Source organism: Heptranchias perlo, unplaced genomic scaffold, assembly GCF_035084215.1.
Source record: "Heptranchias perlo isolate sHepPer1 unplaced genomic scaffold, sHepPer1.hap1 HAP1_SCAFFOLD_63, whole genome shotgun sequence".
Classification (NCBI taxonomy): domain Eukaryota; kingdom Metazoa; phylum Chordata; class Chondrichthyes; order Hexanchiformes; family Hexanchidae; genus Heptranchias; species Heptranchias perlo.
In genome coordinates this window covers 3818766-3831958 of record NW_027139655.1, presented here as the reverse complement: position 1 = coordinate 3831958, position 13193 = coordinate 3818766, and the positions used below count along the sequence as shown (strand labels likewise).

The 13193-nt window shown below is 45.1% G+C and overlaps 1 protein-coding gene across 1 annotated transcript in view; it reads right to left on the bottom strand.

The window, feature by feature from the left end:
• Positions 1 to 9823, bottom strand: part of LOC137317691 (NACHT, LRR and PYD domains-containing protein 3-like) — a 174022-nt gene extending 164199 nt beyond the window's left edge. The window contains exons 1-4 of the mRNA XM_067980867.1: positions 9680 to 9823; positions 9509 to 9574; positions 2006 to 3743; positions 364 to 450 (exon numbers count right to left, since the gene is read on the bottom strand). Of these exons, the coding sequence (XP_067836968.1) occupies positions 364 to 450; positions 2006 to 3743; positions 9509 to 9574; positions 9680 to 9785 (1997 nt within the window). The 5' untranslated portion in view covers positions 9786 to 9823. The remainder of the gene's footprint in view (positions 1 to 363; positions 451 to 2005; positions 3744 to 9508; positions 9575 to 9679) is intronic.
• Positions 9824 to 13193: the final 3370 nt, after the last annotated feature.

Genomic DNA, 13193 nt, shown 5'->3' with positions numbered 1-13193 from the left:
ATAAACACAAGCTCTCACAGTTTGATACTTACTCCAGTTTCTGTATTTTACAGTCCGGGTTCCTCAGAGCCGCAGACAGTCGTTTCACGCCTGAATCTCCCAGTTTATTGTTACCCAGGTTCAGAACCGTCAGTGACCGGTTTGTACTGAGAGCGGAGGAGAGACCCTCGGTACAAGATTCTGTGAGATCGTTATCCCATAACCTGGAGATCAGAGAGAGAGAGAGACAGATATGAGCAGAGATAATAGGAATCAGAGTAAATTCTCAGTATTTATTGAATTATTATTGCTTATACTGACATTCATGTATCCTGTTCAGCATCCAGTTATTATAAACACAATCTCACACAGTCTGGTACTCACCACAGTTTCTGTATTTTACAGTCCGGGTTCCTCAGAGCCGCAGACAGTAGTTTCCCTCCGAAATCTCCCAGTTCATTGCCCCCCAGTCTGAATACAAACGGACAGAGAGTGAGAAACAAACTGAATCCAATCCCCGATCTGACAATTTTTCTCTGATGTTACAGGAAACACTGAAAAATCTTCAGGAAATCAATATCCAGATTTCCGTGTCACTGACAATGAATCTTACTCTGCCCAACTCCCCATAATTCAGGGACTGTCAGTAAATGTAATCATTAAATAAACTGCTGTTTGTGTGAAGCCTTTAAATGTCCCTCAGTCCGGTCTCATTCCCTGATGATCAGAATTACCCTCCTGGAGGTCAGTGACCTGTCCCTTCATGTTTGGGGAAACTTGTCTCATTTCTGCTGCTCCTTGAATCCCAGATTTGAAGGGAATGGGGCAATTTTCCCTCAATTAAATGATAAAGCGGTGATTACCTTTACTTTATGCAGTATTATATTAATCTGTATAATAACTCGGGGTGAGTTATATTGTGAAACGGCGCTAACGGCTGCTGTAAAGTCCATCCCACAGGATTTCATGTAACAAGGAGAGTTTATTCTGTCCTGTTACAAGTTTTAAATGTCCCTGTACTCCGAGTTTATAGGGGAGGGGAGTCTCTCTCTTTATTCCCATTAAACTGACTCTACATTTATTTCAGGTGTAACGGGCTAGTCAGTTTTTGGGGGATTTTATGAAGTTCCCTCCCCGAGCGGGACCTCACACACAGGGGGCAGATTATGGGAAATTCCCGGGTTCACTGCCCCTGGTTAACCCAGGAGCCTCCCGCTGTGTGTGGGTCCCCACCGCTGGCCGGTGTGTGTCTGTACTCCTGGCTAATACCCCACAACCCGTCAGATTGGAACATTTTTACCGGCAGATTTTCGTTCCCAAATCCCACTGAAATGTCGGCCTGGATTAATGAGCGAGGGGCCTGAATCCACGACCTTCTGACTCAGAGGCACGAGTGCTGCGAGCTGGGTGAAGAGATGGTGGATGTATTGGAGAGTGTGAAGGGCTGTGTCATTGATGAGTTAAGGTAACTTACTGACGTCCTGCGGGGAAAGCTCAGCTCGCCCACTGACGGTTGACTGCCCGAAAGCTGTGTTTTGCTCTTTGTTACTGAATGTTTGGTGTTTCTGCTTCCCTCTCCAACACACATTGACAGTCCGGTGACTGTCACTTGTCCCCACACCTCGGTAAGAGGGTGGGATGCTCCGACACACAGACTGCTGCAGTTAGTGTCGGTCTCCGTGTCAGGAAAAGTGAGAAGGAGTCTCTTCAATGGACATATCTCAGGCAGTGAGAAAAACAGCAATAAATATCATTTATTGCAATTAAATTATCAGACTCTTTCAGTGACCTGTATTTACTGATCCGATAAAGACTGTAAAATCCCCACTTGTTCACAACGATCCATTTTAGATTCTCCAGTCCTCAGGGAATTACTAACCGATCCTCTTATAATTTGTCATATTTGTGTTGAATCTGCTTCTCTCTGGTTTAACTGAACTGTTTGTTTCCCTTCATGACGGAGCAACAATTCAATCCTTGACTATTCCACAATTGGCCGAACAGATAGAGACAAATAAACAGTTACCTCAACACCTGACATTTGTGCAGTGCGGGTCCCAGCCGTTGGAGTCCTTCACTCTGAATGGAGCAGTTCTCCAGATCGAGGACTTTTATTGTATCACAGAGTCCAATGACATGAGACAGGACCGCATTGTCAATCGGGGTCAGTCGCAATCCACTAAATGTAAGTGTTTCCACAGATCCCACTGTGACCCGAGCCAGTGTTTGATTCTGAGACTCAAACAGGTAGTGGAATGTGTTCAGGAGGTTCCTTTTACCAGTTTCACTCCCTGTGTTTCTAATCTCTCCTTCAACCTTCTCCTTAACCCAGTCAATCACTCCGCAGATTATTTGATGAAGAAATGGACCCAGAAACTCCTCCAGAGGCCGAGCTGACTGTGAGGAGGAGAGACCAACAACGAAACGGAGAAATATCTCAAATCGCCCATCTTCCTTGCTGTGGGCTTCACTGACGAGTTTCCGGATGTCCCCTGGATCTGGAGTCAGGAATTGTGCGAGTGCGGCTACAAACTCTTGGATGGTGAGGTGCGGGAATGTGTAAACCACACTCTGGGCAGAATCATCTCTCTCCAATAGTTCCATCATGAACCCAGACAGGAACTGGGAAGGATGCAGATTGTACTTGATCAAATCTCCATTTCTAAACACAATCTTCTTCTCGGAGACTCCAGTGAAGGCCATCTCACCGATCTTCAGTAACACATCACGGGGGGATTCAGTCTCTCGGCCATGGTTTTTCAGAATGTTGTAAATATAGTAGGAATATAGTTGGGTGATGGTCTTGGGAACTTGCTGCTGTTTCCTGTCTCTTTGTGTGAAAAAGGGACCCAGAGACAGACCGAGGATCCAGCAGTAGGAAGGGTTGTAACACATGGTGTACAGGAGCTCGTTCTCCTTCACATGTTTGAAAACAGCTGCTGCCACCGCCTGATCTTCAAAATACTTGTTGAAATATTCCTTCCGTTCTTCACCAACAAATCCCAGGATTTCAGCCCAGACACTGATCTCAGCCTTTTCCAATACATGAAGTGCAGTGGGGCGGCTGGTCACGAGCACTGAACATCCTGGGAGCAGCTTGTGCTGTATTAAACTGTACACAATGTCAGACACTTCACACCAGTCTTCAGGATCTGTGCAGATGTAATCAGCCTCTGTATTTCTCCGATTGTCAGCAAAATCGATACTGTCCTTGAATTCATCCAAACCATCGAATATAAACAGTAATCCCTCTGGGTTCTTCCAGAGCTCTCCCAGAATATTCCCAAAGTAAGAATACAGATCCAGTATCAGATTCCTCAGGTTTATTCTGCAGTTAATCGCGTTCAAATCCCGGAATTTAAAACTGAAAACAAATTGAAAGTGTGGGTATATTTTCCCAGTGGCCCAGTCATAAACAATCTTTTGTACCATTGTTGTTTTTCCAATCCCCGCGACTCCGCTCACTGCTGCTGAACTCCCAGATCTGGATTTTCTCTGGGAAAAACTGCTCTGGAACAATTGATCAGTTCGGATTTTTTCCAGTTCTCTCCGGAGATGTTTCTCTCTCCACTCTTCATGGTCTCGGCCTCTTGCCAGCAGTTCATGTTCGACAAGTTTCCGATCTCGAACAGTAGAAATGACCGTTAGCTCAGTGTATAGAGTGACCAGCTGGAATATCTTAACCTTCTCCTTTATTAGGATCGTGTTCACTCTCAGTGTTTCAGTTTGGACCCGGAGTGTTTCCTTGTGTTTCTGTTGAACATCTTCAATGAGAACAGACAGAAAGTGGTTCTCAATGTCAGTTGCATTGACATAAAAACAAATTCTCAATCTCACTTTACTATTCAGTGAAATGTTCCGAGATTGAATTCCCAGCTTCAAACGAGGTGTGAGCAGGAAATTAAACTCAGTTGCTGTAAACCTCGCTTGAAGGTGAACAAGGGCTCGGAGAAGTTTCAAATCCTCACCTGATTCTAATACTTACTGAACATGGAGATTTCTATGAAGGTGATATTTTCCCTCTGATGGTTAATACGATCAGCCCTGCCCTGTACTATAGAAATCTCATTACAAATCATCACATCATCCTGGTTATCCGACAGTGCAGGTTCTAATGGATCAATCATTGAAACTGTCAGTGTTGCTGACCTTTTGTGGAAATGGGAAATGCGGTTTTGGGTATCAGTGGGAGAGGGACAGACTGTGAATGAACAGAAGTTCCACTGTTATTGTATCAGACCTCGGGCAGGTTATCTGGGATATTTTGGGCACTGGGAGAGGGACAGACTGTGAATGGACAGAAGTTCCACTGTTATTGTATCAGACCTCGGGCAGGTTAACTGGGATATTTTGGGCACTGGGAGAGGCATAGACTGTGAATGGACAGAAGTTCCACTGTTATTGTATCAGACCTCGGGCAGTTTATCTGGGCATTGTGGGCACAGGGAGAGGGACAGACTGTGAATGGACAGAAGTCCCAATGTTATTGTATCAGACCTCGGGGAGGTTATCCGGGATATTGTGGGCACTGGGAGAGGGACAGACTGTGAATGGACAGAAGTTCCACTGTTATTGCATCAGACCTCGGGCAGGTTATCTGGGATATTGTGGGCACTGGGAGGAAGACAGACAGTGAATCGACAGAAGTTCCACTGTTACTGTATCAGACCTCGGGCAGGTTATCTGGGATATTGTGGGCACGGGGAGAGGGACAGACTGTGAATGGACAGAAGTTCCACTGTTATTGTATCAGACCTCGGGCAGTTTATCTGGGCATTGTGGGCACAGGGAGAGGGACAGACTGTGAATGGACAGAAGTCCCAATGTTATTGTATCAGACTTCGGGGAGGTTATATGGAATATTGTGGGCACTGGGAGAGGGACAGACTGTGAATGGACAGAAGTTCCACTGTTATTGCATCAGACCTCGGGCAGGTTATCTGGGTGATTTTGGGCACTGGGAGAGGGACAGACTGTGAATGGACAGAAGTTCCACTGTTATTGTATCAGACCTCGGGCAGGTTATCTTGGATATTGTGGGCACGGGGAGAGGGACAGAAAGTGAATGGACAGAAGTCCCACTGTTATTGTATCAGACCTCGGGCAGGTTATCTGGGATATTGTGGGCATTGGGAGATGGAAAGACTGTGAATGGACATAAGTACCATTGATATTGTATCAGACCTCGGGCAGGTTATCTGGGTTATTGTGGGCACTGGGAGAGGAAAAGACTGTTAATGCACAGAAGTTCCACGCTGATTGTATTGGACCTCTGGCAGGTTATCTGGGTTTTTGTGGGCACTGGGAGAGGGACAGACTGCGAATGGGCAGAAGTTCCAATGTTATTGTATCAGACCTCGGTCAGGTTATCTGTGATATTGTGGGCACTGAGAGAGGGACAGACTGTGAATGGACAGAAGTTTCACTTCAATTGCATCAGACCTCGGTCAGGTTATCTGGGATATTGTGGGCACTGGGAGAGGGACAGACTGTGAATGGACAGAAGTCCCACTGTTATTGTATCAGACCTCGGGCAGGTTATCTGGGATATTGTGGGCACTGGGAGAAAGACAGACAGTGAATGGACAGAAGTTCCACTGTTATTGTATCAGACCTCGGGCAGGTTATCTTGGATATTGTGGGCACGGGGAGAGGGACAGACTGTGAATGGACAGAAGTTCCACTGTTATTGTATCAGACCTCGGGCAGGTTATCTTGGATATTGTGGGCACGGGGAGAGGGACAGACTGTGAATGGACAGAAGTACCACAGTTATTGTATCAGACCTCGGGCAGGTTATCTTGTATATTGTGGGCACGGGGAGAGGGACAGACTGTGAATGGACAGAAGTTCCACTGTTATTGTATCAGACCTCGGGCAGGTTAACTGGAATATTTTGGGCACTGGGAGAGGCATAGACTGTGAATGGACAGAAATTCCACCGTTATTGTATCAGACTTCGGGCAGTTTATCTGGGCATTGTGGGCACAAGGAGAGGGACAGACTGTGAATGGACAGAAGTCCCAATGTTATTGTATCAGACTTCGGGGAGGTTATCTGGAATATTGTGGGCACTGGGAGAGTGACAGACTGTGCATGGACAGAAGTCCCACTGCTTTGTATCAGACCTCGGGCAGGTTATCTGGGACATTGTGGGCACTGGGAGAGGGACAGACTGTGAATGGACAGAAGTTCCACTGATATTGTATCAGACCTCGGGCAGGTTATCTGGGACATTGTTGGCACTGGGAGAGGGACAGACAGTGAATGGACAGACATTCCACTGTAATTGTATCAGAACTTGGACAGGTTATCTGGGATATTGTGGGCATTGGGAGAGAGACAGACTGTGAATGGACAGAAGTCCCACTGTTATTGTATTAGATCTCGGACAGGTGATCTGGGATATTGTGGGCACTGGGAGATGGACAGACTGTGAATGGACAGAAGTTCCACTGTTATTGTATCAGACCTTTGACAGGTTGTCTGGGATATTGTGGGCTTTGGGAGAGGGACAGACTGTGAATGGAGAGAAGTTCCACTGTTATTGTATCAGACCTCGTGCAGGTTATCTGGGATATTGTGGGCACTGGGAGAGGGACAGACTGCGAATGAACAGAAGTCCCACTGTTATTGTATCAGACCTCGGGCAGGTTATCTGGGATATTGTGGGCATTGGGAGAGGGACAGACTGTGAATGGACAGAAATTCCACTGTTATTGTATCAGACCTTGGACAGGTTATCTTGGATATTGTGGGCATTGGGAGAGGGACAGACTGTGAATGGACAGAAGTTCCACTGCTTTGTATCAGACCTCGGGCAGGTTATCTGCGATATTGTGGGCACTGGGAGAGGGACAGAGTGTGAATGAACAGAAGTCCCACTGTTATTGTATCAGAACTCGGGTAGGTTATGTGGGATATAATGGGCATTGGGAGAGAGACAGACTGTGAATGGACAGAAGTACCACTGTTATTGTCTCACACCTCGGGCAAGTTATCTTGGATATTGTGGGCACTGTGAGAGGAAAAGACTGTTCATGCACAGAAGTTCCACTGTTATTGTATTGTCCGCGGGCAGGTTATCAAGGTTTTTGTGGGCACTGGGAGAGTGATAGACTGTGAATGGACAGAAGTCCCACTGTTTGTGTATGTGACTTTGGTCAGGTTATCTGGGGTATGGTGGGCATTGGGAGACGGACAGACTGTGAATGGACAGAAGTTCCACTGTTGTTGGATCATGATGTGGAGATGCCGGTGATGGACTGGGGTTGTCAATTGTAAACAATTTTACAACACCAACTTATAGTCCAACAAATTTATTTTAAATTTCACAAGCTTTCGGAGGCTTCCTCCTTCCTCAGGTGAATTGTTGTGGAAATGAAGTTTTCGAATCCTTCGCATTTGTGAATCGCAGAACAATGCCTGGTGATTGCTGCCCGTTGCCAAGGCAATCACCGTGAGCAGACAGAGAGGTGGTCACCTAAATGGCCACCGAATATACAAACCCCCCCCAAAAAAAAAAGAGAGAGAAAGAAGGAAGGCAGCCAATGACCCGTTATATTATAAACAGATAACATTTGTTCGCTGGTGGGGTTACGTGTCGTGTGACATGAACCCAAGATCCCGGTTATCTGGGATGTTGTTTCCAATGGGAATGGGACAGTCTGTGAATGGACAGAATTCCCACTGTTATTGAATCAGACCTCGGGCTGGTTATCTGGGATATTGTGGGCATTGGGAGAGGGACAGACTGTGAACGGACATATATTAGACTGCTTAACCTCAGCGTTGGGGAAGCTTTTAGAAACGGGACTCGGGTCGGTTATCTGGGGTATGACCGGCAGTTCTTTCGTCACCTAAGCACAGGTAAAGATTACAGCAATTCTGAAGGTACAGAGGGGAATCAGAAAGATGATCCAAATAATTCGATTTCGGATTGAGGGAAGGGTGAAGGGGTTTATGTATTTTTGTTGGGCAAGAAACTTCGGTATTGAAATGTTTCAATGGAATTCCCAACATTCGTGCAGGAAACAGGCTCACAATCAATGAAATAATTGATAACGAAGAAAATTGAAAGTCAGAAATACGAAGGGAATTCAGGGAAGAACACTAAAGGGCAGTGTAAGTTGGGTCAAGAGATAATTGAACGTGTTCCGATGGATACACTGAGAGGAGGGGTCGGTGGGGTCATCTCTCGAACAGGGACAGGTAGAATTGGGCCAAATGGCCTTTTCCTGTCCCTCATCAGTCTCCTGTTATATTGTGTTTCAGAAATTGTGAAAATGTTTTCACCAATTTACATCTCGATTGAATGTGTTTTTAGAACAGCCCTGTCATATCACCGATTAGTATTAGGATTCGAAATACTGCCCACATCACTCAGTTTAAAGTTTCAGCAGAAAACATTCACAGTTCATTTCAACTGTTCTCCCAATAATTATACTCCTTTGTTTTATTTTGGTCTGAATTTCCTCTAATGAAGGTTTGGGAAATTTAAATATATTTCCATTAGTCATTACATCGGGTCTAAAAAGAATCTTGAGTTAAAGGACTATTCTTTGAGTCGATAAGGTTCTCTCTTTCATTGACATTAGGAAGCTAGCCCATTACTTCCTAATTACCCTGAACATTGTCTTTCCCTCACATTTCTCCATGGCACTGCTGTTTACTTGTGAGCGCTGAAAATCTGGGCAGCACGTCGGAGGTGTGTTTGTAGGCTCAAAGTGTCGGGATCCTGCCAGGTGTGTTTGGGGATTCACAGTGCATCCGGATCCTGTCAGGTGTGTATGGGGATTCACAGTGTATCAGGATCCTGTCAGGTGTGTATGGGGATTCGCAGTGTATCAGGATCCTGTCAGGTGTGTATGGGGATTCACAGTGGATCAGGATCCTACCAGGTGTGTATGGGGATTCACAGTATATCAGGATCCTGCCAGGTGTGTATGGGGATTCACAGTGTGTCAGGATCCTGTCAGGTGTGTATGGGGATTCGAAGTGTATCAGGATCCTGCCAGTTGTGTATGGGGATTCGAAGTGTATCGGGATCCTGCCAGGTGTGTATGGGGATTCACAGTGTATCAGGATCCTGCCAGGTGTGTATGGGGATTCACAGTGTATCAGGATCCTGCCAGGTGTGTGTGGGGATTCACAGTGTATCAGGATCCTGCCAGCTGTGTATGGGGATTCACAGTGTGTCAGGATCCTGCCAGTTGTATTTGGGGTTCTCAGTGCATCAGGATCCTCCCAGGTGTGAACGCTTTTTCACAACTGTTAGCAATCAGCACCTGGATTAGCTGGAGTAATAAAACATCTGCAAATTTACAAATAATTGAGAACAGCGAATAGTAGCGGATCGCGCAGATGATTTGAAGATTATTAGCAAATCAAAATCTAACTTCATTCTGTTTCCTCCACCCTTTGAACTTGATTCCCAGATTCTGACAATCTCTAAATAAAATGCTACAATCAAACATTCTGATTCTCAGAAGTGAAATAAACGGTTTGAAATCTCCATTTCATCACTTACCTTTCAGGTGACTGGGTATTTCAGATAAACCTCGTCCGATGTTCATATAATCAAATGGATCAGGACCTGTTTAAATCAATGAGCTTTCATGAAATCAGATCTGTGTAATATTATAATAAATTCTGCAGTGTTTCAATCTGAAATTGAACTCAGTGTGTGATTTTAACGTACCAAGTTCCTGCATCTCTTTCAGTATTTTGTCCAATTTGGGTAACCTGTGGTGCATTTTCACAAAGGATTCCCACATCACCCTTCGGGCCCGAGAGCCTTTCTCCATCACCAGATTTAGGAGAAGTTTGGAACTGTCCGCCCTGTTTCCCTCCTTCGCGAGCTCAGTGATTTTCTGTAAAGAAAATTAATGAATATATTGAGGATTGGAGTGAAAGACAAAGACTGAGAATGAGAAGGAAAGGAGCTGCTCCGTGATGTGATCTCCCAGTTTATTTTGAGTGGAGTGGAGTGAAAGACAAAGACTGAGAATGAGAAGGATAGGAACTGCTCCGTGATGGGATCTCCCAGATTATATTGAGGAGTGGAGTGAAAGACAAAGACTGAGAATGAGAAGGAAAGGAGCTGCTCCGTGATGGGATCACCCACTTTATATTGAGGATTGGAGTGAAAGACAAAGACTGAGAATGAGACGGAAAGGAGCTGCTCCGTGATGGGATCTCCCAGTTTATATTGAGGAGTGGAGTGAAAGACAAAGACTGAGAATGAGAAGGAAAGGAGCTGCTCTGCGATGGGATCACCCACTTTATATTGAGGATTGGAGTGAAAGACAAAGACTGAGAATGAGACGGAAAGGAGCTGCTCCGTGATGGGATCTCCCAGTTTATATTGAGGAGTGGAGTGAAAGACAAAGACTGAGAATGAGAAGGAAAGGAGCTGCTCTGCGATGGGATCTCCCAGTTTATGTTGAGGAGTGGAGTGAAAGACAAAGACTGAGAATGAGAAGGAAAGGAGCTGCTCTGTGATGGGATCTCACAGTTCATATTGAACACAGAAAGTAATCACTTGGCCGGGTATAGATCCATTCTGTAAACATCTTGCTTCAATCGTTAACTGCAGAAAAAAGTGATGAAATTAAAAGAGAAATCAGCAATATCGCTCTCAGACAGTGAGGAATCACTGAGAATCTATAATAGTTTTAATGGCACTCATTTTCTCTGTCCTTCAGTGTCCAACATGACATGAGATTACTGATTGACAATATGATACTCTTGTTTCTCGCACTTACTTCCTGCTCTCATAATTTGTTGATTTGCCTAAAAATAAAACAGCAGCGAATCAGAACTGAAGTGACAGAGAAGGGACGATCCGAAAGTGAGGGAATCAGCTGGGAAACTGTCTGAGAAATTACCACTCCTGATTTACCAGTGAGGAGAGCCGACCAATAAATCAGTCACTTTTCAGTTCGTAATTAAATGTCTGACACCCAGTTTTCTGCACATCCGCTGTTGGTATGAAACCTCGGGAACCGGGAGCACATATCCAGCAATGGGGCTCGTGTAGTCAGGACTGTCATCAGTAACAACGTATATTTATATAATGCCTTTAATGCAGAAAGATTTCCCAACACTGGACCACTACTGCTTGGATGATGATGAGATGTACAAGATGCGAGAGCCAGAGTAATAAAGAATTCTAGGGGCGCAGGAGGGCTGTAAGGCTGGAGGAGGTTACAGAGATAGGGGGGGACGAGGCTCTGGTGTGGCTTAAACAGGAGGATGGGAATTCAAAACTGAAGGCATTTGAAAACTGTGAAGCAATAGGTGAGCTATCACCGGAGTGGGAGGTGAGCGGGACCTACGGAGGGACAGGGTACAGGCAGCAGCGTTTTGGATGAGCTGAAGTTTTCCGAAGGCAGAGGATGTGAAGCCGGCCAGGAACGCATTGGAATAGTTGAGTCTAGAGGAAATTTCCTCCAATGAAATATTGGAAAGACTAAATCCATCCCTTTGTCACCTGTAAACTCCACTGTTCCAATGCTTTCCTGGCCGGCATCCCATCTTCCACCATCCATAAACTTGAGCTCACCCAAAACTCTGTTGCCTGTATCCTAATTCGCACCACGTCCGATCACCCATCACCCCTGTACTCGCTGACCGACATTGGCTCCCGGTCCGACAAAGCCTCCATTTTAAAATGTCACCGTTGTTTTCAAATCACTCCTTGGCCCTCGCTCCTCCCGATCTCTGTAACCTCCTCCAGCCCCACAACCCTCTGAGATCTCTGCACTTCTCCAATTTTTGCCTTTTGCGCATCTCCAACGGGAATCGCTCCAAAATTGGCAGCCGTGCCTTTAGCTACCTTGCCCAAACTCTGGAAATCCCTCCCTCAACCTCTCTACCTCTCTCTCCTTTCCTTTAAAGACACTCCTTATAACCGACCTCTTTGACCAAGCTCTCCTAATATGTCTTCATGTGGCTTGGTAACAAAATTTATTTGATAATCGCTCCTGTGAAGCGCCTTGGGACGTTTCACTATGTAAAAAGCGCTGAACAAATGCAAGTTGTTGTTCCCCTGTCCGTTCTCTGTACAGATACTGACCGATCCGCTGGGTATTTCCATCTCATCGTATCATTGGTTCAGATTCAAAATATTTGTAGTTTCATCCATTTCTTCCCTATTTGGCCTGTTTCTGTTCTGTAACATTCTATGATTCTAAGATGTGATATTCTGTCAGTTCTGTTATGTTATGTTTAAATAATCCAAACTCATTCGGTGTCTCTCCCACTTACGTGGTACTCTTGTCCACTGAAATGATTCTCATGCGTCAATACGAAGCTGAGTCCCTCCACCCCCTCTTCAATCGCCTGTTCCAGTCTGTCCCGGTAGAATTTTGTCAACTGGAACAGCTGGTAATCGTCGCACTTTGTCAGGAACTCAGTGATTGCAGTGTTCGGATCTGTGAACAAAAATGGAGAAAACTAAACACATTATCGACATTCTATCCGGGCGGTTACGTTTCCTCTTAAACCAAACGGCTGAAGCCTCCTGTGAGGCACATTATCAAACACCTTCTGAAAACCCATATACACCGCATGTGCTACATTCCATTGATCTGCACAGAAAATTCTTTAAAAAATAATGTTAAAATATGTCAAATACGAATTGTCCACAGCGAATCCGTCCCAGCCTCCCCCGATCATCCCCTGCACCTTTAAATGTTCACTAATTAGACCTGGAATTACAGATTCGAGGAGTTTGCCCACTGCTGACAGAGACTAATTGGTCTCCAGTTACCCGGTTTACCTTCTCTCTTTCTTGAACAGAGACATTACTTTGGCTCTTTTTAATCCATCAGCACAGTTTTTATATCCAAAGCTTCCTCCCTGACTTCATTTAACTGCATTAGTTGTGGGTCCAGACGCTTCTCCAATTTGGCTATTTGCGTCAGATCCAAATCCTTGTCCAGTTATCGAAAACTCTGGTCCCACATCCTCCTCCAGTACACTTACATTCCCACTAACACCATCAATGTAAGAATCTTCATTAATCGCTCATCTCAATGTTATAACCAGGAAGATTTTGCTCTGAGTCCCTCGTAAACCAAAACCATATGGTCTCATAGATACTGGATCATATCTCTTATGCTTCTGAATTTCCAAATGTGTTTGGAATTATTTGCACATTCACAGACATAACATTTAATCACACCTCCGATTTTGTCGGAAATTTAATC